Source organism: Colobus angolensis, unplaced genomic scaffold (genome assembly GCF_000951035.1).
Source record: "Colobus angolensis palliatus isolate OR3802 unplaced genomic scaffold, Cang.pa_1.0 Scaffold117, whole genome shotgun sequence".
Lineage (NCBI taxonomy): Eukaryota > Metazoa > Chordata > Mammalia > Primates > Cercopithecidae > Colobus > Colobus angolensis.
This window is the reverse complement of record NW_012112808.1, coordinates 4,026,015-4,052,099: the sequence shown is the minus strand read 5'-3', so window position 1 is coordinate 4,052,099 and position 26,085 is coordinate 4,026,015. Positions and strand designations below refer to the sequence as shown.

The 26,085-nt window shown below is 45.2% G+C and overlaps 2 protein-coding genes across 7 annotated transcripts in view; one reads left to right on the top strand and one right to left on the bottom strand.

Moving 5' to 3' along the window:
• The window catches only part of BFSP1 (beaded filament structural protein 1, filensin), an 85,425-nt gene extending 79,674 nt beyond the window's left edge, over window positions 1-5,751 (top strand). For all 4 annotated transcript variants that reach the window (XM_011962792.1, XM_011962784.1, XM_011962774.1 and 1 more), the window contains 3 exons: window positions 562-782; window positions 2,611-2,696; window positions 4,627-5,751. In XM_011962792.1, the coding sequence (XP_011818182.1) occupies window positions 562-782; window positions 2,611-2,696; window positions 4,627-5,582 (1,263 nt within the window). In that variant the 3' untranslated portion in view covers window positions 5,583-5,751. The remainder of the gene's footprint in view (window positions 1-561; window positions 783-2,610; window positions 2,697-4,626) is intronic.
• A 9,847-nt stretch (window positions 5,752-15,598) lies between these two features.
• Window positions 15,599-26,085, bottom strand: part of PCSK2 (proprotein convertase subtilisin/kexin type 2) — a 255,468-nt gene continuing 244,981 nt past the window's right edge. For all 3 annotated transcript variants that reach the window (XM_011962755.1, XM_011962748.1, XM_011962761.1), the window contains one exon: window positions 15,599-18,625. In XM_011962755.1, the coding sequence (XP_011818145.1) occupies window positions 18,139-18,625 (487 nt within the window). In that variant the 3' untranslated portion in view covers window positions 15,599-18,138. The remainder of the gene's footprint in view (window positions 18,626-26,085) is intronic.

Genomic DNA, 26,085 nt, shown 5'->3' with positions numbered 1-26,085 from the left:
GCCTCCTTATGGGTTAATTGCAGAGGGTGCTGATATTAGTGCAAGAAGGGCTGGGTGCAGTGGCTCATGCCTGTAATTCCAGCACTTTGGGAGGCTGAGGCGGGAGGAGGAAGCCAGGAGTTTGAAACCAGCCTCGGCAACAAAGCGGGACCCAATCTCTACCAGAACAACAACAAAATTTAGCCCAGTGTGTTGGTGCTTGCCTATAGTCACAGCTACTCAGGAGGCTGAGGTGGAAGGATCACTTTAGCCTGGGAGGTGGAGGATGCAGTGAGCCGTGATCGCATCCCTGCATTCCAGCCTGGTGACAAAGTTAGATCCTCTATCAAAAAAAACAAAACAAAACAAAACAAAAAAACATGTGTAAGGACATAGGAGCTCAGTTTTCACATTGTTTTTTAGCTTAAGGATTCCAAAGTGATTCATTGCTAATCTCTAATGGGCAGAGAAACACACAAACAAAATAAAACGTTCACTGAGTCCGGGTTCCTTTTCCTGGTGAGGTCTGTCTCTTAGGGGAGGAGGGGGATAGATTTTCTTACAGTGTGTCCTTGCCTGCAGACAACAACTCTGGAACAAGCTATTAAAAGTGCCCATGAGTGTTACGACGATGAGATTCAGCTTTATAACGAGCAGATTGAGACATTGCGCAAGGAGATTGAGGAGACAGAGCGGGTCCTGGAGAAGTCTTCTTACGACTGCCGGCAGCTGGCGGTCGCCCAGCAAACCCTGAAGAATGAGCTGGACCGGTATCATCGCATCATCGAGATTGAAGGCAACAGGTGAGAGTCTGCCCTCCCTATCCGGGCCACTTATTCCTTCCACAACTCTTTGTTGAGTGTCTGTTGTGTGCCAGGCACAGTTCTAGAAAAGTGGGCATGTGGCAGGGAAGGAAACACAATTCCTGACCCCATGGGTGCTGGAAAACTAATAGGGGAGACGGAGGATGAAGGTACCACCTTCCTCCTCACCAGTGCTGAGGAGGAAGTTCTAGCAGGGAGGAGGGCGGTGGCGATAGGGGTGATGGGAGAATGCTTGCAATTTTCAGTAGGGGGTCAGAAAAGGCCTCACTGAGAAGCCAGCGTTTTGCTCATAGGCCTCTGGAGACATAAGTGTCCCAGCAGGTGGGATGCCCAGGAGTATTTAATGAGATGCTGCAGGTGAGCTACCTGGCACAGAGCCTGGCACTCGAGGGCACTCAGAGGTGTTGGTGGTGCTCCTGCTGCCATCCTCACAATTCTTAGCGCCTTGCTGGGTCAGTCTGTGGCTGTCACTATGTGGCTATCTGGTCTCCTCCATAATGGAGCTGTGACTCCATCCCTACTCACTTTAAGACAGCTGGGAAATTCTCTCTTTCTCTCCAGCTATGTCCATGTTCATAGCTACAGTGATTTTCCCGGAGAACAGGCTGGGAATTAATTTGTGATTCTTCACTCCAGTCTTGCTAAATTCCTGGGTTTCGATTGAATGAAAAGAGAAGCCCTCCACAGCTGAGGTCCCCACCAGGAGCAGCTCCTCCCTTCGCCCTGGGTGCTCTGTCTTGGCTGTGCGCAGACGAATGCCTGGCAGGAGAAGCAGGATTTTATTTTTCTTTCTCCAGTGCTGCTCAGTGTATCTGGCATGATTCCACATTATATTGATGTCACAGTGAACACTTTATGCACACATCTGCAAGAATAAGTCTGGAATTGGCATTTCAATGACTTTGTAAACATTTTTGTTTTGGGACAGGGCTTCACAGAAAGCTGACTGGATACCTCTTTTATTTATCTATAAGTTCTGATTTTGGTCTAATTTTAAACTGATAGAAATGTTGCAAGAATAGAACAAGGAACTCCTGAATACTCCAGATTCACCAGTTGTTTATATTTTATTTCAATTGCTTTTATCATTTTTCTCTATTTATATATGATATGTGTGTGTGTGTGTGTGTGTGTGTGTATATATACATATATCTTAAGTTGGAGATATCATACCCTGTTCGCCCAGGCTGGAGTGCAGTGGCCGGATCTCAGCTCACTGCAAGCTCCGCCTCCTGGGTTTACGCCATTCTCCTGCCTCAGCCTCCCAAGTAGCTGGGACTACAGATGCCTGCCACCATGCCTGGCTAGTTTTTTGTATTTTTCAGGAGAGACGGGGTTTCACTGTGTTATCCAGGATGGTCTTGATCTCCTGACCTCGTGATCTGCCCGTCTCGGCCTCCCAAAGTGCTGGGATTACAGGCTTGAGCCACCGCACCCGGCCTAGTTGGCCACTCTTAATTAAAAAAATCAAAAAGGCAAATCAAAAGGCAAATAAACAAAAAGGCAAAAACATCAAAAAGGCACTGTCTCATGGAGAAGTGGCATTTTTAGGTTATAAGCAATCCCTACTTTATAATTTTTTATAGGTATGTTTCACAGTTTATGACTCTTGAGCTCAAAGAAATGATTATTTCCTTTATGTCCTCATCCAGTGTGTAAATGTGTGTATGACTGTCTGTTTAAAACGGTATCTAATTTGTGAGCAATTTGGTCTAGCTTTCTTTTTTCATTTTTGCTCAACATTAGCGAGAGTCGCTCTTGCCCCTGACCATCTGTTTGGCTTGTTTTTTCTGGTTCTTTCTGACAGGCTGAGCTCTGCCTTCATTGAAACTCCCATTCCTCTGTTCACCCAGAGCCACGGAGTCTCTCTCAGCACTGGATCCGGGGGGAAAGGTAATGCTCCCCAACCCTGGGCTTCTGTTTTTTTCTGTCTTGAAAAAAATCAAGCAGCTTTCTTCCTGACTTTAACATTCATGCTTGCTTCAGATCCATCTGGAAATTAAATGCTTTTATGTGAGGGAGGACTCCTTCCCACCCTCTACCCTCTATGGCTTGCTAAGTGATTGAGCTGAGAAGTTCATAAGGAGAAAAATCGACTGAGGGGCTCGGCTACCTTGGGCCTAGCACACATGAGGCCCATGTGAGGCATTTATTTTGTATTTTCCCTAACGTGAGGCATTTATTTTGTATTTTCATATTTGTTTTATGGTTTGACAGCAATAATGTTTGCAACACAAAGCATTTAATTGGGCGAAAAGTACAACTCAATATTCACTTCTTGCTCCCTCCCCTCAGCAGTAAGTGAACACCGGATCGTATCCCACTGCCTCCCCACATTGAATTAACGGGTTTGTGCCAACGCGTGTAACATGGTGTCCAGTGCAGAGTAGCTGCTCAGTCATCGCTCATTCTCCCCTCCCTCAAACCAGGCAGAAACAGCTTGGCTGGTAAATGTGGCATCTGCCTTCAACATTTGGTCTGTGAGACCTCACCTCACATTGAAATCTCCCAGTTCTGAATAAGCCCAGCATTTGGGAAGAAAAGAGAAGGTGATAATATGGATGCTCATACATATAGGGCCTTGAAATCCTTATTTCCAGACAGCTCAGAGGGCTTTATGGAAGTGGCATTCCAGAGTCAACGTGGTTGGAAAGGGAGTGGCCTTGCAGCCGGATGCCCAGGGCCAGGTCTGCAGGTGCACAGCCCTGCCTGGGACTTGCCCTCAGAAGGGTCCCAGCTTGGCTGAATGCTCTGCTAATGCTGTTCTGAAATTCTTAATAATTTGGATTAAGGGGTCTTATGAGTTTTTCTGGCACCGGGCCCTGAGATTCTATGCAGTCCTGTAAGCACCTCCTCCTCTCATACCAGCTTCCAGCAGTTTTTCTGTGCCCTGTCCCTCTCTGCATCCCCTGCACCTGTGGCTTTGTGACCCACATCTGCTGTTGCCGGCTCACCTGGCTTGCTCTCTGTTGTGAATCAGCCGTGCTTGATATCGGTGCTTGGTCTGTCTTGCCCTGTGGGATGGAGGGGATGACTTCTGGACTAAAAAAGTTCAAAATTCACTGTGTGGGTGGAGCCGGGAAGCCTCATAAATTATACCAGGTGAGAGTTTTGTGTGTCTTCTCCAACTTTTAGTTTTTCCTTTCAGCTAGTCTGGAAGCAGGAGGGTGGACTTGGGGCAGGGGATTCCTGTCATTTCTGAATTTCATAGCATCGCTTCCTCTCTTGGCCTGAGAGGAAGGGGAGGCTGATCGTAGCTGGATGGCATTTATCTAGCTTGAGCTAAACATGGAATGAGGTAGATCCACCGTGGTCAGGTTCCATTCCCAGACCCAAGACCATCTGAGCATGTCAGAAGCCCCCAGGTAGCTCTGTCGTCTCTCTTTTGAGGAAGTCAGAGGAGAGAATAACTTTGAGGAATGGGCTTCCATGGATCCAAGTGTCTGCTGCGAGCTCGGTGGGGCTGCAGTGGGAACAGGGGCTAGGGCTCCCACTGAGTGTCAGGACAATGGCCTTGAGTGCCTTGGTAGGTTCTGCCTGATGTGGTGGTGAACTGTGGGTGTCAGAACAGGGAGCACCTTCCCTCTGAAAGCCCAAAGGCATCCAGTGACTTGTCCAGAGTCGCCCAGCTATACCTCAGCCTGGGCCATGGAGCAGCAAAGCCAAGGCCTTTCTTCCATTGCTTCTGCTCCAGATGAAGGAAGCCCCACCCTAGTACAAAAAGCATTTGTTTCCGAGAGAGTTAGCCTGTTTTCCAACCAGCATGTTTTCTTTCCCTCTCAATAACAATTATACTTGAATTTCTGCCTATGTGTTTCTCCAGATCTTACCAGGGCTCTGCAGGATATAACAGCAGCAAAACCAAGACAAAAAGGCCTCCCGAAGAATGTTCCAAGGAGAAAGGAGATTATAGCAAAAGACAAAACCAACGGAGCTCTGGAAGATGCACCATTAAAAGGTTTGGAAGACACAAAGCTGGTACAGGTGGTACTTAAAGAGGAAAGTGAATCTAAGTTTGAATCAGAAAGTAAAGAAGTAAGTCCTTTGACACAAGAAGGGGCTCCAGAGGATGTGCCAGACGGAGGGCAGATAAGCAAAAGCTTTGGGAAAGTATACAGGATGGTCAAGGAGAAAGTGAGAAGCCCCAAAGAGCCTGAGACCCCCACTGAGCTCTACGCCAAAGAGCGGCACGTGCTGGTCACAGGGGATGCCAATTACGTGGACCCTAGGTTCTGTGTCTCCTCTGTCACAGCCAAAGGTGGGGTGGCTGTTTCCATTGCGGAAGACTCTGTGCTTTATGATGGCCAGTTGGAGCCCTCTCCTGAGTCACCTAAGCCCCCTTTAGAGAATGGGCAGGTGGGTCTGCAGGAGAAAGAAGATGGACAGCCAGTTGACCAGCAGCCTACAGACAAGGAGATTGAGCCAGATGGCAAAGAGCTGGAAGTCCCTGAGGAGAAACGTGAGGGTGAGGAGCAGGACGAGGGGTCTGGGAGACCCTGTCCCATGGTCACACTCGGTGCAGAGGAACCGTCTATACCCCAGCCTCCAAAGCCTGTGGCTGATCAGGATGGAGCCGAGGGGCTTGGGACTAGGGGCAGAAGCCTACCAGAAAAAGGCCCTCCCAGGGCTTTGGCCTATAAGACAGTAGAAGTGGTGGAATCTATCGAGAAGATTTCCACAGAGAGCATTCAGACATATGAAGAAACTGCTGTGATCGTGGAGACCATGATTGGAAAGACAAAGTCAGACAAGAAGAAATCAGGAGAGAAGAGCTCTTAAAATGCCCAGGCTTAATGGGAGAAAATGTCTTTGGGGCCACTGTAGGGGTAATGCTTTGATATTTTAGAGCAAATGATGAAAGGGTAAGGGTTCCTGTTTGGATTAGACCATAGTTGACCCATCTGGCATTGCCAATGAAGCCTTCATTAAAATGTTTTCTTTGCTTGCACATCCTTTGTCTAATTAATAGGGACCTTGGGAATGTAGGTGGGTCAGCTTCATGAGGACAAGGATGCTCTGTTAAATGGCCACCACACCATCCTCATTTAGGAAAGAGACATGCTCTTCATCCTGGTTCATAAGTCTCATTAGAGACTCAGATAGCATCTGAGTCTGGACGCTGGATTTTCTGGATTTCACACAGAAACATGCTGGTTGATGACACTGACTCATCTTCATTCCACTTCAAGCACAAATGCATGCTTATGTGGATGGGTGTTTTCCTAGAGATGAAATTATTGGGCCGGGCGCGGTGGCTCAAGCCTGTAATCCCAGCACTTTGGGAGGCCGAGACGGGCGGATCACGAGGTCAGGAGATCGAGACCATCCTGGCTAACACGGTGAAACCCCGTCTCTACTAAAACTACAAAAACTAGCCGGGCGAGGTGGCGGCGCCTGTAGTCCCAGCTACTCGGGAGGCTGAGGCAGGAGAATGGCGTAAACCCAGGAGGCGGAGCTTGCAGTGAGCTGAGATCCGGCCGCTGCACTCCAGTCCGGGCGACAGAGCGAGACTCCGCCTCAAAAAAAAAAAAAAAAATTATTAAAGGTATCTCTGTTAGCGTGGATTCCCCCAGAAGCTGATCCCAAAGCAGAGAATGTGAAGTTTCATTGGAATATGAATTTAGGATGCACAAATAGGACAGTGGAGAAGGCAGGGAAGAGAAGGAAACCAATAAGGTGCACGTTACCAAATCAGCTTACACTAGGGGCCACTGAGGAGCTCTGGGAGACAGTGTAGATCACGTGCCTCAGAGTCAGCCTCCCTGAGGGGTGAGGGAGCTGGGGTATTAATACACCAGTGTGCTCTCTGGGGACCAAGAAAGCTGTCGGGCAAAGACGTCTAGGTGCTGGCATTAGGAAGTCAGGCCTGGAAACACATGGAAGTACTGAGGGTCAAGGGGTCATAGGCAGGGTACCAATGTCATCTGCCACCATATGTGTACCAAATGTACTTGGTATGAGATACTTAAAATTTTCTCACTCAGAGATTGCAATCCCAGGTCAGGTTTCAAGAAGCAAAGTCAAGTGTCACTGTGTAAGTTCCTTGTTTAGAAATGAGTTAATTAGTCCAGCAAGCATTTATTGAACATGTACTATGTGCCTGACAGTGTGCTGTGCCATTAAGGGGCGATTTTTCAGACTTATCAGTGCTCTCAATTAACATAATATAGCAGTGGCCATGTGAGTGTGCATGTTCTTGCACGTGCACACACACACACATGCACACAAGTACTTACTGTGTCACATTCTAAAACACAGAAATTACTCAAAACCGGAATCTTTACACAAATTTCTATGTTGCCCTCCAGCATCTATCTTTCTACTCACAGTCCAAAAATACGCCTATTAAAAAAATTCTCCTCCCTGTATAGCTTCTCCAAAGTACATTAAGTGAACTGAGTAAATGTGTTTAAATGGGTTGTAGTATCAGCCTACAAAAAGCATCTGGTAAGACAACTACACATTGTTAGAGGAAATTGACAGAGTCACAAATTACATTCTGTTATTTCTTGGTTACAAATAATTGAATACTAAATGGAGTCACCTTTCCTTTCTATTTAAAGCTTTAAACAATCTTGTTCCAAATTCATTTGAGGTTTGGATTTCAAGAAAGAATTAGGCTTTTGTTGTTTTTTCTAAAAGGTGAATGGGAAACCCATTCCACTGAGTTTTGAAATATTTATAACTTAAAAGCTTAAGGGAGAATGATGGAAACCATTAGCTGGAGCCCAGGATGTACTGGGCTTTGGGCCTGTGTGTCTGTTGTCCTTAGCTTTAACAGTCACTGCAGAGCCTTTCTTTTCCTCCTTGGGTCTTTTTATTTTCTGAACTATGTGTTCAGTTCATATTATTTTAAAAGGCAGGGGGTATTGCTTTGGAAAGAAAGGTCATTTTTACATTATATTCAATCAGTCAAGAAAAATGGATTGGGATCTGTTCTGTGCCAGGCATGGTCCTGGTCACTGCAAGACAACAAGGAAGAGTGGGACGTGGTCCTGCTCTCACAGACGTGATAATTCTAGTCGGGGAGGAAGGAAACGCCATGCAAGCAGGTAGCGAAGAGAAAGTCAGAGACTGTACCATGAAGGGACTCAACTAGTGTGACCTGCTAGAATGACTGGGGGTCTAGTTTGGATTGGGTGGTAAGGGAAGACCTTGTGAAGGGGTGACGTGGGACCTGAATGACAACACAGGGCATCACATACAGAGTGGAGAGTAGAGCATTTCAGGCAGAGAGAGCTGCAAGTGTAAAGGCCCTGGGGCAGGAGTGAACTTGGCCTATTCAAGGAGATGCAAAGGGGACTGCAGGGGGACAATGGAAGGAGGTGAGGTGAGGGTGGGAGGCAGGGACCAGGTAAGCACCATTTCCTGGAAGATGCACCTCAGCCTGAAGGTTGAGCCCATGCTGTGAAATGTGGGGCTGGCTGCAGTGCACACTTTGGGGCCTACTCGGGCTCTGGAGGTGCAAGGGTCCCAGGGATTTGACTCAGTTGCTCATTTTCTTGACACTCTACTGTCCCAGTCTGGTTCTGTTTTCTCCTGTAGAGCTGCAGAATGGGTTCATTTCTGGGCTTTCTCTCTCTCCAGGGTCTCTGAAACAGGCACGAAATCTTTGGTTTCATAAAGAATTTCCTGTTAGTAACGTGGAGTCAGAGCAGGCCTCCTGACAGCATCCATGTCTGCCATCTCCTCTTCCCTGAGGCAGCTTCGGGTCTGCTGGGAGCAAGACTCTCCCAGAGCTGCCTACTCCATACAGCAGCTGCGTGGTAGCCCCTGTCCCACTCATCTTCCCAGCACTTGAGTCAGGGACCCATCACTGCTGTTGTATCCGCCACCTGGGGTGTCTCGCCAGATCCCCCAACTCTCCCTGTTCCGGTTCGTGACTGCACTCAAGCTTCTCACGGCAGGCACATGTGACTCTGCCTTAGAGTTTCATGTGGCCACAGGCACATGCTTGGTCCATACACTGGGCAGATTGGTTGTCCTGGGGAGTTCATGCTCCCGGGAGCAGCCCTCCATCAAGGGTGGACAGGACCTGGAGGAGCAGGTCTCTCTCTCTCCAGCCCTTTCACTCCGCTGTTAGGGTAACTTTTAGGCATATTCTGCGTAGTCTCTTGGAGCTCCCAAGTGGGTTTGAGCCTCAGATGCATATGAAGAAATGTACTTATCAGTGCCTCCGGTATTGGCCTCCTCCTTTTCCTGTCTCACTTTCCTTCTCCTCAGTATATAGATGCTTCCTTTCACATAAATGACTTGCCCTTCACTCCTTGTCTCAGGGTTGTCTTCTGGGAGGACCCAACTTAAGACAGCAGATTAACATCTGCCACTCCCACCTCCACATCCCTCAGGCCACAGCCCTGATTTTGTATTGAGTAGCCACTCCTCCCACACTGGATACAGCCCTAATGTATCAAGATATTCTGCTTTCCTCTGGCCTCAGGGTGGGCCAATGACCCAGACCAGCCCAATCAGGTTCACCCTCAATGAAATTAGAATCGGAGTCTAGTGTAGCTCAGGCTGCAAGTGCTGGCACTTGCTCCCTGGCCGGGGTGTTCTGGCAAGGTCACCTGCCAATCCTTGCTGTGTTTCTGGGACCCCAGCCTTGCTCCAATCACTGTCTTTTTTTTTTCTGGGATGGTGTTGGCTGGTTCTTCAGGCCTAAGGGCTACACCACATGTTGTTGGCATACTGCTTACTTGTTTCCACTAGTTAGAGCTGGTTTTCTTTGCTTGTAACCCCAAAGATCCCAAAGATAACTGCTAATTAATAAGGTTTGGTATCAACAGATAAGGAGGTTTGGATTAAGTTGGGTTGCCCCCAAAGCAGACCCTGAGAAAGGTCTTGGGTGCAGGCGGTTTGTTAGGGTGGTATTGCAGGAAGGGTAGTAAGCTCCTGTCTCTTGCTTCAGATCTGCCCCTCTTTACCCAGTGGTGCTGGGGCTGGGACTCTGCAGCCAAGTCCTGCTTAGCCAGCTGCTCCCTGGGAGGTGCTGTTAGTGGGGAGCTGGGCGAAGACTGAAAGTCTTGAGGAGGGAAAAGGCACTCACTCCATTTTGTTTGCTTTCTGCTCTTGTCCACGCCACCCCAGCAATCCTTCTATGGTCTGAATGTTTATGTCCCCTGCAAATTCATATGTTGAAGCCCTTACCCCAAGGTGAAGGTATTAGGAAGTGGGACCTTTGGGAGACTAGGTCATAGGGCAGAGCCCTCATGAACCAGATTAGTGCCCTTATGAAAGAGACCCAGAGACCCCCTCATCCCTTCTAGCATGTGAGTTCGGAGTGAGGAGGTGCCATATATGAACGAGGAAGTGGGCCTTTGCCAGACACTGAATTTGTTGGCACCTTGATCTTGGATCTCCCAGCCGCCAGAACAGTGAGAAATAAATTTGTGTTGTTTATAAGGTACCCAGTCTATGACATTCTGTTACAGCAGCCCAAACGGACTGAGACAGCTTCTTCACCCTGGTAGTGGCAGTTCCTTCCTGTAGCAGCAGCTGAATCCAGTTCTGCTGTTTCCCAGCAATTGCAGGACCAGCCTCATCGCAGTCTCTGCAGAGATACCTGCACTAGCCTGCTGATGCCCCTCCTTGGTCTGGCTCCCAGCACACCCACCTCTGAGACTTTCAAGTTGTATTAATTCCAACCTCTCCCCTTAGGTGGTAGCTAGCTGCTTCTTGACGTTCTGCTGACAAGAAGTGACCCACTAGGCACTTGTATTCCATAACCAGCCCCATACCACCTGCTGGGCTTCTCCCTAAGGCCTGTAAGCGTTGGTTTTACAAGAAAATATCTGCATGGGTTTCCGTGAGAGAGTGCCAGTGGTCCCGAGGGAAACCTTGGCATGAGCCAGCTGCTGGGTGGTTTCTCTAGTCTTTTGCCCTCATGCACCTGTACCCAGGTCAGATGACCGATTTGTATATTGGGACCCCTACAGACCTCCACCTGAGTTTCCTCTGGCTTCACTCTGCCGGGTCTAACTCACCATCTTTCAGGTCCTAACATGTGTGCTTGTGCTCCACCTCCGGGCACTGTGGGTGGGTGAGGCAGGCTGGGGTACCACGGATGCTTTAGGATCCTGCCTGGGCCAGGAGGGCATCTTCATTGTGTGAGCCCCCAGCTCCCACAAATGTTAGACTTTTTGGTCCATGTGATACTTGTGTTTGCTTTTTGAATTGACTAGGTAACAATTCATTATACTAATTATATGGTGCTTTGTATTAAATTCTCTCTGTTAAAACCACTGGTGTGGTTTCTGTCTCCTGACTGGAGAAGGAGGCGGCATGAGATGGGGAATGGACGTGCCCACGCAGGGAGCATTAATGAGCTGGCCACCACTGTGGGCGGCTGGGGCTCCATCCCACTGAGGACCCTTCAAGAGAGTGGGTAGAATATCTTCAGATTGTCCCAGGCAGGAGGTGAGGAAGCTGAGCTATCCATCCACCAGCTCTCCATCCCATTTCTCCTCAGGAGAGGGTGGCCCCGGGGCACTGATGCCCTGGCAGCTCTGGCCTGCTTCACACGAGGTCTGGCACATCTCTGCAGTTACGCAGAGAGATAGAATGGCCTTTGCATGCCTGGAAACTGTCTACAGATGACCTTTAGGTGGGTTAAGGAGATAGAGGGCAGAGGTTGGCAAACCTTTTCTGTAAAGGGCCAGATTGTAGGCTGCACAGCCTCTGCTGTAACTACTCAGCTCTGTTGTGGTAGCATGAAATCAGCCACAGACAATACAACAGCAAACAAGCACAGTTGTCTCTAACAAAATTGTATTTACAAGAGCAGGCCGCGTGCTGGGTTTGGCTATAGTTTACAGACTCCCCGATACGGAGGATGCACCAACAGAGTCTGCCGCAAAATTCAGTTAACATCTCAGAATACACTTCTAACCGGGCATTGGTACCTGCCTCTTCCTTCCACCTTCATGTTGGGTAATTCCATTTAGTTCTCTCCTTGACTTGAAGCTTATATTATAAGAAAGATCTGGCCTGGCATGGTGGCTCATGCCTGTAGTCCCAGCACTTTGGGAGGCTGAGGCAGGTGGATTACCTGAGGTCAGGAGTTCGACACCAGCCTGGTCAACATGGTGAAACCCCATCTCTACTAAAAATATTTAAAAAATTAGCCAGGCATGGTTGCACACGCCTGTAATCCCAGGGGAGGCGGAGGCAGGAGAGTCGTTTGAACCTGGGAGGCGGAGGTTACAGCGAGCCGAGATCATGCCACTGCACTCCAGCCTGGGCGACAGAGCGAGACTTTGTCTCAAAAAACAAACAAAAAAACAAAAAACCCCCCAAAAATAAAAAAAAGCTTCAAGTTTGTCCTAAAATGTTTCTAACAGAGATTTGTGGTTAGGACACTGCTGGTCAATGATGTCACCCCAAAACTCACGTGGCATTTGGCACATTGATGATTGGTATCTTGATTGGTACAATACCTGACCCCATTTTCTCAGGCATGGATAAAAGCAAGCAAACAACATAAAAAGCCACGCTGACTTACGTTGTATTCAAACCAACAGAGCTTTTGAGTTGAAACTTATTTTATCAGAAGATACATTCCTGGTCAATGACTCCGCTGGGCTGGTGCCCTCGCCAGCCATACCTGTCCCTTTACCTTCATGCTTGCATCCTTGTGACCAGGAGTTTGCCTGTCACCTGTGGCCCATCAGTGGTCCTGGGACATGGTGTCAGAAAAGAAAGAGACAAAGTTTAGCTTTTTCCCTCCATCCAGCTTGAGCAGCTCATGGGATGTCCTCTCGGATGCAGAGGGACATCTCTGAGGGTTTTGTGAGGTGGCACAGCCCGTCTTGGGATGGGGAGGGCAGGTTGGCCTGAAGCCTCTTGGGTGGAAATCAGTAACAGTGACATTAGGCCTAAGGAATTGCCAGCCTCGTTTGGCTCTTCTGGCACCTGAAACTCTGTGAGCTGAGATTTCTAGTTGCCTTCCCACCCCATCCCACCCCAAACCATGCACGGGTGAGCATTAAAAATTTAGCAACACAGAATCTTCATCTTTTTAGGCCGAGTGCATTCCTCACCTGAGATCATTCTATTCCCAGGTTCACAAACCTGACTCTCAGTTCTAAGAGAAACGTGAAGCCAGGACATTGGCTTGGAGAATTTACCCCAGGTCTCAGGCTTTGATTCCAGGTCCCTTATAAATCTGAAACCAAATTCGATCAGGGTTTTTTGAAGCCAAAGAAAGGGTTCAACTAAATGCACAAGAGACTAATGAAAAAACTCAAGTACTAGCTGATTAATTTACAATGCGAAGAGAGGGTGTTGTTTTCTGTAGATCTAGTTGCTTGTATCGTTTATGCTCGTGTTAATATTCTTAGGAAGCTGAATAAGGCATGAAGAGGCTGTGGATGAGCCTGCAGTGCGACCATTGGCAAGTGGTGCTGTTTTAATGCACTCTCTCTGGGGTGGCTCTGCCAATGCATTGGCCTGTGTCCTTCAATAGACTTCAGCTCTTCAGGGACAGGAATTCTCCCTTTTGTCAGGCTTCATGTTTCCCTACCCTGAATGCTGCCAGACACTGTCTTCCAGCTTTGGTCACCCTGACTCTCGTTTAATCTAAGCTCCCATGTACTGAGTGCCCTCCATCCTCCCACACTCTTGACTGATTCTTTGGAGACAGAGAACCACCCTGCTGGCCACAACTGAACCACCTACATTAGCCTAGGAGACATTCTGTCTCTGGCATTTCACACTGCCAGAGTTTTAAGGACCCCTAACTCTCTTCCACAACCACTGTCCTTTATCTTTGCATTTTGCTTTTTAGAAATTACTACCAAATTAGACTCTTTGCATCTAAACACGTTAGCTGTGAGATCACCATTTCCCCTAAGTCAGCACTTCTTTCTCTAACTATAAAATACTATGTGTCCTGAAGGTCTTACACTGTGTGGTTTTCATATACTCACTCCAAGCAAATGTGCTGATCACATGAAAACCATGCATTAACTTATAAGTGATAGTAATGAAGATGTAGAGTAGTAACTCTATCAGAATTTTTTTGTATCATTTTTTAAACTTAATCTTTTGGAAATCAGTCTTGAAACCTAAGTGTTGAAAAGGAGTGTCTCAGAATCACAAGATCAAACCTTGGACCTTATATCCGCCAATATCTATTTTCAGTAATAGACTCTGTTTATTTATTTATTTATTTTTGGGACAGTGTCTTGCTCTGTCACCTAGGTCGGAGTGCAGCGGTGTGATCATGGCTCACTGCAGCTTCCACCTCCCAAGCTGAAGCTATCCTCCCACCTCAGCCTCCTGAGTAGCTGGTATACAGGCACATGCCACCATGCCCAGCTAATAAGATTTTAATAATTGAGTTTAAGTTTTATATCAGAGGACTGAATTATAAATTTTTTATAATGAACTTTGATAAATAGTATATTAATATTTTATGAATAATTATTAAGATCTTTTTCTAGAACAGTCTTCAGCCTCATAGGGTAAGGTACAGCCAGTTTGTAATAATGTTCATGGTACCATCCATGAAGAGTGATTGCCATGTTAAATTGGTTCTTAAGAACATGTTTTGGCCTGGTGCGGTGACTCACGCCTGTAATCCCAGCACTTTGGGAGGCCGAGGTGGGTGGATCACGAGGTCAGGAGATCGAGACCATCCTGGCTAACACGATGAAACACTTTGGGAGGCCGAGGTGGGTGGATCACGAGGTCAGGAGATCGAGACCATCCTGGCTAACACGGTGAAACCCCGTCTCTACTAAAAACACAAAAAATTACCTGGGTGTGGTGGTGGGCACCTGTAGTCCCAGCTACTCAAGAGGCTGAGGCAGGAGAGGGAGGCGGAGCTTGCAGTGAGCCGAGATGGCGCCACTGCACTCCAGCCTGGGCGACAGAGCAAGACTCCGTCTCAAAAAAAAAAAAAAAGAACATGTTTTAAGGGAATGTGAAGCACTCTCTGTGGTAGAAACTCTAAGGCTCACCAAATATTCCTTCAGTTGTCACACATTTCCTAGTTGCTTTACATTTAGCCAGGGCTATTGTCCAATACTGGCCAGTGGGCAATGGGCAGAAGTGATGCATGTGTCTTCTTCAGGCTAAACATCGAGGAGTGGATGAATGTCCTCCGTGGGTTCTCTTCTGCATGGTGATTATAGCAGCCTTGTGTTAGGATTACAAACCATAAGGTGAAGCAACCTGGATCCTGAGTCACTGCATGGAGGTCTGTGGCCTTGGGGAGTCACCTGAACCTTCAATGGAATTTGTGTGGATGATAAGTAAACCTTTGCCGTATTAAACCACTGAGATTTTGAGACTGTCTGTTACTACAGTATAACTTAGTCTAGCCTGATTAATATATTTTAGAATAGTGTTTCTAAAAGATTTTTGACCATCACCCACAACGAAAAATGTATTTTACATTGTGATCCAGTACACACACTCAGACACACACACGTGTGCACACACAAATCTGAAACAAATATTTCAGGAAACAATACTTATCCTTATTATACATGATTATTCTATTCTATTCTATTCTATCCTATGATTTTCTTCTCTCCTACTGTATTCTAACTTATTCTATTTTATTAAAAACTGACTTCCTAAATTGATTTTACAACCCACTAATGGATGTAACTAGAATTTGAAAAATACTGCTGTACATCATAATTTGTGTATGATTTATATGCTAATTATGTCTTTTATGCATACTTATTAAAGCAGGCTCTTTAGATCTCTCTTTGGCAATTTTTAAATTATCTGTCCCTAAAATGGATGAAAGTATTTTCATGTATGATATAGCACATCTGACATAATTTCTGGAAGGTAATGTTTTATTGTTGAGCCTCCTAATTTACAAGATGTCTTTTGAAATTTACTTATAAAATTTTGTCACAGGGAGCAACAATGTTAACCTAATTAATCATTATTCACTTATTTTCATTTTTTAAAATAAATGACTATAAATAACTGTCTCTTGAGTTAGGATCAGGGATATCATAAAAACATCACCAATGAGACATATTTTAGTGTTAATACTGATGCAAAAAATGAAATAGAGACCAAGTATTTATATATAGCACTATATATATTTTTATATATTGTATACTCATATCAAAACTTGCCATTTCTCTTAAGAAGCTGATATGTTGCTTTCTAATTTTATAAATTACACCACACCTGTGAAAATATGGACAACTATTTTATATTTTTGCTGCTATATAAGACATTTAATGTTTATACAGAGAGCTGCAAAATTACAGAGGTGATGCAATGGGAATCGATGAATATTTTCACCTGAATTTCCACTGGCCTTTTTCTTCAGCCAGAATCATCTTGATATTCTCTGAATATTATTTTTGAGATGAATACGGTATCTGTTTATTCAATAAATACACATACACACATTATAGGTATATGTGTATATACATTTATACAAGTGTATGTATATATACACATATATACACACATGTGTATAGTCTACATATGTATATATATTTCTGTGTGCACTTATACATACATGCACACATAATGTCCTTTGGTTTATTTTCAGACCATTAATGTGAAATGAATTTTCAATGATTTCCATTTATTTTTTCTTGAAATCTAAACTGGTTTAAAAAGATCTTTGCAACAAGTAATAAATTTCTTTTAAAAAATCATATTATTACACTTTAAAGCATGATATAGAGAAGGTCACAAGGTGTTAGAGAAGACAGAAATCCATGCCAATATGGGAGAAAAGAAAGCAAATGGGGTTTTCAGGTTTCTCTCTTAAAGTGGCCACCTTCAGGGAATTGAACCTAGTGCTCTGTGTTGCTGGCTTGAAGGAGAGGGGCTCCAGGCTAAGCTCTGTGCTCCCACAGGAAGGGAGATGGTACCTGGAGAGGCTGAAGACAAAGCATTTCTTGGGAATGGGTGTGCACTGGCACTGGGGTGGGGATGAGAAGCCAATCTCTGAGTAGGTAAACAAAGTGACCTGAGGTCTAGTCTAGTAATGTCTAGTTGGGAATAAAGTGGTGACTTTTGGGATTGATCATAACCTTTGGGTTGCGTGTTAAATAGTCTCAGGGATTGCTTAGTTGCTGAGAAGGTAACTGTGTGCTTTCCTAACAGAGGTCTTCTCTCGCCTCCTTCAGGCCTCAGGTTCCTCTGGGATGAATTGCATGGTCCTCTCTTGGCAGAAGAGGCTCCATACAACCGGAGAACTATGTGAAGATAGTGCTCGCATCTTCAAACGTGCCCCTTTAACCTCCCATGACTCTTTCAGGACAGAGGCCTTTTTCCCAACACATTAATGACATCAAACTGTGGAGGAGTATGAGATTGCTCTTCCATTATATTATTTGGAAATCAAAGCCCACGTCTATGTGTATAAAGCTGTAAAAAAAAAAAAAAATACTCCTCTTGCCTCTCACTCAGATCAGATTAAGAAACCTTGAAGTGACTTAGGAAAAGGGACATTCTTGTTTGAAAAGCTAGTAAACTACTCTTCACCAGGTGAGTTGCCAGGCTTGTCTTAATTTTTCTTCTCTTTTGGGTGTGAGGAGCCCCAGAAAATTGGTGCTGGGATGAACTCTATACAAACTGAGAAAAATGTGGGCTGCCCTAGCGGATTTTAACATAACTCAGAGCAGCAGCTGGTGAGAGCACAGCCACGCTCCGTGAGTTTTATATTCGCCATGCTGGCTAAGTAGAATGAATTATCTTGGTGTTGGTAGTAAAATAACCAGCCCTCATGCTTCCTGGATCTCTTTCCCCATGCAGTAACTAGGGCTCTCTGTGAATGGCATCTTTTGAATCACACCACCTTAATCTATACCCCTGGACAATCTCTAAATTCAAAACATCACTCCCCAAAGGATTTACAGCACCGTGTCTCCTGTGCTTTCAGAGATGTGGCACTTACCCTGGCCTCAGCTTTGATTTTCTTGTTACATAACAGCCCCTCATCTGAGACCACGGACAATCATTCTTGGAGTCACTGTATGTGGCTTTTAAAATGGGTTCTTTTCTCTTCTCAGAAATAAAAAAAAAAATTGAGGGGAAAGCTGTCCTATTTTTTTTGTTTGTTTGTTTTTTTTCAGGATATCACCCATTTGAATGACAGAAATAAAGAATTTAGAGTCACACATAGGACATGGATGTTGTTGGGAACGCTATATTTGGGGCATAGAGTAAAAAAGATTGTTTCCATTGTAATGAAAATAATCATTGACAGTGAGCGAAGCTTCGGATTAAGAAGATGGAATTCCCTGTATGGGTGATGGAATTGCTAGGTGCCTGCCTGAAACGTGGAGCGAGGACAGAGGCGGAGCCAGGGAGGGAGGGCAGCGGGGAAGGCGGATGTGCAGCCCTAGTTCTTGCTAAGGATGCTTTTCAGGCTTCTCTCCACGGCTTCGTCCAGCTCTTCCTCCAGCTCCTCTTTCTTGGACATGGCCAGCTTGGACTGGTAATCCCGCACCACCTGGTCGATGTACGGGGCGCTCTGAGTGCCATGCAGCATCAGGGTCCACTCCTTCAGCACCCCCTTCTGCGGAGCACTGCCGACAAACCCCAGCTCCAGGGTCCAGGTGCCTCGGGCGTCTTCCCCCCACGTGTGGGTGGTCATGAAAGGCCACTTGTCAAAGCCCACCTTGGAGTCGTCATCCCTCGGACGCCGGCTCAGCAAAATGGACTTGGTGCCCATAGGGGAAGTCATGTTGATGTTCAGGTCTCCTCTCCTGGTTGCGTTGACCGTGATGACAGCCTGGACATGCTCCAGGTAGCGGACAAAATTTTCCTTCCCCTCACAGGCATCGGTTGTGAGTGTCAGCATCAACTTGCCAGTGGATGGTATTTTCCTGAGGACAGAGTGAAGAAGAGATAAGATAAACAGTGGTAGGTGCACCTTACATGGGATTTTGAGGGCAGCTTCAGGTAGCAGAAACGGCAAGGGCTTTGGGGTTGATCAGACAGACCTGGGTTTAGTTCTCACACTGGCTGTGCGAGCCTGAGTAAGTTACTTGTATATATATATTTTTTTCTTTTGAGACAGGGTCTCACTGTGTTGCCCAGGCTGGAGTGCAGTGGTGTGATCTCAGCTCACTGCAACCTCTAGCTCCTGGGTTCAAGAGATTCTCATGCCTCAGCCTCCCTAGTAGCCAGGGTTACAGGCATGTGCCACCAAGCCTGGCTAATTTTTTGGTATTTTTAGTAGAGACGGAGTTTCACCCTGTTGGACAGGCTGGTCTTGAACTTCTGGCCTCAAGTGATCCAGCTGCCTTGGCCTCCCAAAGTGCTGGGATTACAGGTGTGAGCCAACACACCCAGCTGTGAGCAAGTTACTTACGCTTGGAACCTTCCGTGTGGAAGGAGAAAGTAGCAGATGCTGTGATGCCCCTCCTGAGTCTCCTAAGTCCCTTCTGAGTTTGCCTGCAGCTGAAGCTCCGTTGCACCTCCACTGCTTCCCGCCCCAGGCGCGAGAATCTCCCGGTGTTTCCGGGCTTCCTCCCACCTCCATGGAAGCCTGTGCAGCCAGTGTGCAGGGCGGCCCAAAGGTGGCAGGGATTTAACCTTTGAGGGGTAACTGTCTCCCAATGACTGCAAGGTTTTTACCCCAGCTTCTCTATTCCTCAGCGTGACAACTCAGTGTGCCTAGTGGGACTGAGCTCAGCTGCCCACGGTGGCAACTCGCTCATTCATGCACTCTTCATTGGCTTTTCTCCCCTCCCTTATTTTACATCCCCACTTCCTCACTTGTGTTACCTGGGATCATTTCTCAAAAAGCTGTGAGCACCCAAGTCTTGTCTCAGGTTGGACTTTTGGGACAACTCAGACTGAGGCAGGAACTCGTAATGCTTTTCTTTTAAAGTGCTAAGTACTTCGATAAATAGAAGCTATTGCTAATATGACTGCTATTACTACCCTTAAGAAAAGCTGAAAATGGGTAAATTAATTCCAGTGAAAGGCAGTCCAATGAGCAATCAGGAGACTTTGGGGGTCTCTTTGGCGAGAGTTGGAGCGAGGTTAAGCCTAAGTATTCTCTAGGCTGTCCTTGCAGGCAATCTCCTTTCTGGAGATGGCCTTCTTGGAGTGTGAGAAGCTCAAAGATTCTTGCACTAGAAACAAGGAGAAAAGGAAACTGCATTTGAGGATTACATGGTGTAATAGAAAGACTCCAGACTTCGGGAATAAACCCATTTGGATTAGAATTCTGCTTCTATGTTTACTGCTCATGAGAGCTTGGGCAGGTTATTTAAGTATTTGAAGTTTCACTGTCATTGGGGGTGGTTCTTATGTGGTTAAATAAGACCATGTATAAAATACCAGGCACAGGCCGGGCGCGGTGGCTCAAGCCTGTAATCCCAGCACTTTGGGAGGCCGAGACGGGCGGATCACGAGGTCAGAAGATCGAGACCATCCTGGCTAACACAGTGAAACCCCGTCTCTACTAAAAATACAGAAACTAGCCGGGCGAGGTGGCGGGCGCCTGTAGTCCCAGCTACTCCAGAGGCTGAGGCAGGAGAATGGCGTAAGCCCGGGAGGCGGAGCTTGCAGTGAGCTGAGATCCGGCCACTGCACTCCAGCCTGGGTGACAGAGCGAGACTCCGTCTCAAAAAAAAAAAAAAAAGGAAAGGAAAAAAAAAAATACCAGGCACAGGTGTCGCTCTGCCCCTAGGGAGAGCCGGCTCTACCATGGAGGAGTACCAACGCCACTGCGAGGCTGGCCTCAATGCTGAGGAAGCTCACAATATTGTCAGAGTGTGCAGATGGGGTTTTAGGTGGCGAAGATTATAATTACAACAACATCAACCCGTGGACCAATCGCAAGCGTAGTGGAATAATCCTTAACACATCTGGTTAAGCTGGGAAAAGCTTATAAATATACTGTGAACTGTGCAGTGGTCCAGAAGAGCGCATACGGCTTTCACAGCCAGCTCTTGTTTTTGGGATACCACATCTGATGGAACCTGTACTGTAAGATGGGAGAACTGGACCATGAACTATATTGTCAATGTTTTTGCCATTGCTGTTGTTCTTTAACTGACTAAAAATGTTGGGCTAAAGCCATTAACTTAAGATTTTGTCAGTGTATCCTTTCAAAAATAGTTATTTATTAGTGTGCTAAATGACAAGTGTGTAATATACTTTAAAGCTATCAACAAAAACTGAATATTATAAGCAAGCTATATTATAGTAATTGGCAGATTGTCTCGTATTTTATGCAGCATCATTTAAGTAGGAAAAATTTAATGCTAGCAAAAAATAAATGCAGAAATATGGCATGACATGAAAATACAACCTTACATTTACACCAGCTTTTCACTAGTATTTTGTGATGGGGATATACGGTGATAGGGAACTCCATTCAGATAATAAAATTCTCTTTCAGCTAGAGAAGTTAACAGGAATAAATATATGAATAAATAAGCTGCAAGGATAAATGTGGAGAAAATGATGAGAATTAGCTAACATCTTTTCGTTTTTTTAAACTTTCTTCCCCTCACTTAATTGTACATAATATTTAGTGGAAAGTAATTTTTAAAAAATCTCTATCAATTAACAGTATAGTAACAGCTATGATTAACTTGTTTACTTTATCTGAGGATTAGCAAATCGATTTTTTTTATTTCAAATTTTTGGATTTACACTTGAGGGTGAATAATTAAATCTGGTAAACTGAATTTCCTAGTTAAATAAAATTAGTTGCAGTATATGATGAACAGTATGTGACTCAAACAGCTGCCTTACAATTCATGCCATGTGGAACAAACATTTATCAGATGCCTATTGTGGGCATATGTCTGTGCTAAGCACTATAGTTATCAATGTGCTGTGCAAATACTAAGTTCTGTTTAGCAGTTGTTCAGTTGGAAGACAAGTATTAATACTTGGGGAAGGAAAAAAAATAGTTGTTTTACAAGGGAGGAAAAAGGTGAATCTGGTTACACGTATAGAAGTAAGCAAAATGAAAAGCACTTATTGCTTTCTGACAGAATGATAGATGTAATTTTAAGAGTTGCTCCTAGCAAGTTAAAAGTGCATATAAAATATGCAACTCTTAGTTAAAGGCCTTGTTATCAGTCTTATCTATACAAGTAGTAAATTTTGTCATTGCTTCAATTACAACCATCTGTAAATAATTTTGAAGACTTATCATGTGGGGTTCAAATTGAGTGGAATAAAGTATAGATTAAAAGTACACAATCATTAGCAGGTTATCTCAGGGTTTATGAAATGTAATTAAATATATTAAGAAAATAGATGAAAAATTAGGGTACACAGCTGGCCACCAAATGCGAAGTCAATCTGCTACTTAACCCTGCAAACAAAATCAGTTTTTCACATTACCACTAACACTAATAAGTGTAGAAAGTGGAACCACAACTCATTGAATTTTGGAGAGGAATAAACTTAGTGTTAATATTGATGATATTAAGGCAATATTCTTGTAGGAATACTATCTGCATGTTTGATATTTTGCCAAATAATAATAATTATTAAATGTTTAATAATTAAATTAGCAAAATAAAGGAGTTTAATGCAGTGATCTTTGTTTTTGGCACATCAGAACTTCTCAGTCATTATTCATGTTTCTTTATGCTACTGGCTTTTGTGCCCTTGAAGATTATAACAGTGACCAACATATATATGCAGATTTGTTTTTTATTATTGTTGTTTAAGCCTGATTTAAGAAAAAAAAAATTCATACCTCGTGAACTAGCTATCTGCTCTGTTTCTAGCTAAAATATAATAAATATTATTTTCCTGTGCTGAAAAATAAATAAATAAATAAATAAATAAATAAAATACCAGGCACAATGCCTGGCACATGGTACTGGCCCATTGTCTATGCAAATATCCTTCCTCAACATGGCTTTTATTTTGGAGTGTAAGATGGTGGATATTTTTAAACACACATCTTGTAAAGCACATTTACAAAAAGACAGTGGTTGCATGCCCAGCTCGGAGTCAAGCCTTGGTTCTGCGTTGCCCTAGGAACTAAGGCCATGAGCCTGGGAGGGCTTGCTAAAACATACAGTGCAGTTCATTAATACTCTCCGGAGGAACTTTACAAGTATATACTTAAACGGTTTCATGGAGCACTGCTGTGTTCTCCTCTCCCACCCCTGGATGCTGATGCTGAATGATGTATGGAGTGTCCATCAGCTATGGGGATCTAGTGATGGTGGGGGTGGTCTTTCTGTCCCCAGGATCTGGGGAAATCCATCCATTTGGTGGAAAGCAGGCATTAAGCCAACTTTGGAGGTCGGGATAATGAGGGCCATAACCTGGATTTCTCAAAGACGGTGCTATTTATTCAGAACAAGATCAGAAACAGAGCAGGTAAGTGATAAATGACTAAAGATTGTTTGGGCTCCAGCCCAGCAGTGGACAGCTGTATAGGGTAGCGCGAAGAGTCTCAGACTATGAGTCCAGTTGTGAGCAAGTATTTACATGATCTGAGCTATTAATTCCTGCCCTGAACAGTTGCTAGCAAGATAAATTATCATACATATACATTATATGTGTACATATATATAATGTGTCTATACATACATACTTATATACATAGTATATTTACAAATGTCTAGACCACCACTAGCCACAATGATGGAAATGTTGTATATATATAATCTCTAGCATGGTAGCCACTGGCTACATGTGGCTAGTGAGCAATTGAAACATAGATCATGTGAATGAAGAAATGAATGTTCAATTTATTTTATTCAATTTTAATTAATCTAATATGTTATATAACCACGTGTGGCTGGTTGCTTCTGTACTGGATAGTGTGGGTCTAAATTGTTTATGTATGTTGAATTTGAATCTGATAAGAACAACAACAAGAGGCAGAGTCTCTTGGGCTTCTGTTTCAAGGGCCTTCAGTTTTTGCCTGGCTCACAGGCTCTGCTTTCAGGCAACCCAACCTAAAACCGGTGTTATTTGTCTCTAGAGAAGAGCAATTGGAAACTGATTACCCCATCCCTCTGCACAGTGTCTGAGGCCTATTGACTATATTCATGTCATTGCTGGTGATACAGAATATGGGCCTTATTCCATCTTGTGGGCTCAGTCACTCTCACTTCTTTTGCTTTCTTTAAAAAGCCCTTAAGAAGTTATTGTAAAGATAGATCTGGGCTGGGGACCACTTTGACATTAAGGGCATGGTAGAGGAGCCTGGAATTTGAGTCCCAAGAAGGAACCTCATTGGCAGGACAAGAAGGGCTGGTGTGTTCCTGTCTGTGTGAGTCTTCCATGGCAGCTGTTGTATCTGTTTCTCCCAGGAGCCCCATGGTCGTGGGGAAGGCCTCAGCGACTACGACCAAGGGAGGGAAAATGACAGCGAGGCTGAGAAGGGGAAACTAGAACACAGGCCATTGACTGCCCAGGCTAAAAGTCTTACTTTAGAGTGAGTGTTGTGCATTTGTGAGAGAGGGTGCAAGGGAGAGATGGAAGAAGACTGAAAGAAATATTCCATGCACCTTGGAAAGCCGAAAGACAGGTGGGAGTAGGGACAAACACACAAACTTGTGTTAAGAATCACACATTTTCCTAGAAGCCTTGGACACTGGGGTGCGCCTGGTGGTCAGAGGCCATGCTGGCTTTGGAGCATCAACACCACCACACAGTTGTCCTGCTTGGGGGCAGGAGCATTGGTTTTAAGTATTCTTATTTCAGCCGCGTTTCCATAGCCCCTGAGGGTGATTCTTCAGAGACACAGGCAGAAGACCACAGTTAGCAGCCAATGCCCACAGCAGCTGGGGTGGTGCACAGCCCAGGGAAGAGGATCCGAACCAGGCACTGTCACCGTCTACTGAAGCCCCCTTAGCCACGGTGTGGTTGAAGGTCATCTCAGTTTTAGTCCAATCTATATTTCTCTCCTTCCATCATAAGAGATCATCCCAGCACTAGAACAACTCTTTTCACCTTGGCTGGGAGTCTGGCTTTCTTTTAACCACCATGGAGAGACTGCCAGCTAGAAAAACTGCCCGATCCTGCCCTGCCATGTGAACTGCTTCCTGCATAAGAGCTGGGTCCCCTGAGAGAAGAGACATGTGGCTGGACTCTTCTGAGAATGTTAAGTTACTATGAAATTAAATTAAAAGCATGCTGTGAGTTCCAAAGGCAGCGAACTTGGTAGAGAAAGAACACCATTCTCCCCTCACAGGTAAGGTTTTTGGCTGGCATCATGGCATTGGGAGAGCCTAGGAACAGTATTTTCCAGATGTTTCTTGTTTCTCTCTTTTTTTTGCTCACTTGTATTTTCTGATTTTCTTAGAGTGACCATGTATTGCTTTTATAAGAAAAGGAATACAACATTCTTACTTTAAAGCAAAAAGGAGATACACGCTCAGGAACTAACTGTCGATTTATAAGAAGTTTAAATAGGAGGAGGTTGGTGGTGGAAAAAAAGAGGCTCTGCAGAAATATTTTAAATAGTCATAGGGTGTTAGTTTCCAGGCCATGATCTGGAGCTCATTTGCTGCAGAAAATGAAGCATGCTTTCTGGAGGTTTAAGAGTTCTTAGGTCGGGTGTGGTGGCTCATGCCTGTAATCCCAGCAGCTGTTTGGGAGGCCAAGGCGGGTGGATCACGAGGTCAGGAGTTCAAGACCAGCCTGACCAACATGGAGAAACCCCGTCTCTACTAAAAATACAAAAATTAGCCAGGCATGGTGGTGTGTACCTGTAATCCCAGCTACTCGGGAGGCTGAGGCAGGAGAATTGCTTCAACCTGGGCAGTGGAGGTTGCAGTGAGCCAAGATTGTGCCACTGCACTCCAGCCTGTGTGACAGAGTAAGACTCTGTCTCAAAAAAAAAAAAAAAAAAAGTTATAAAGCTGTGATTGTTTTGATAGAATAATCACAATAGTAACAATGACAACCACTCTTTCTCAAGTGCCTAAAATGCCTGCTTTTGTGGCAGTCACATGAGGACACTCAGCAGGTAGCCACGATGAGGTTTTCTCCTCTCCGTGTGGCAGAGTCAGGTGGGCATGAGCTCATGCAGGAAGACTCTGCAGCTCGGGAGTGCTGGTCCACAGTCCCCCAGGTGGCACAGGGCCGAGCACACACTGACCTCTCACTCTCATGCTGCTTCCAGCATTGATACCAGGTTTTAACATTTATTTCAAAATTCACTTAAACTTCAGAGCCGGATCACATATTTTGGCACAGCCTTAAAGGAGCTCAGTGAATAGTCCCCTCAGGGTGCCCAGAGGGGCTGGGGGCAGACTGTGCTGGACAGGTCACTCCGGGCTGGCTGATGGGGCTGGCCTGGGCTGGCTCCACTCATTGCACACACAGCTGGTGCAGCTGG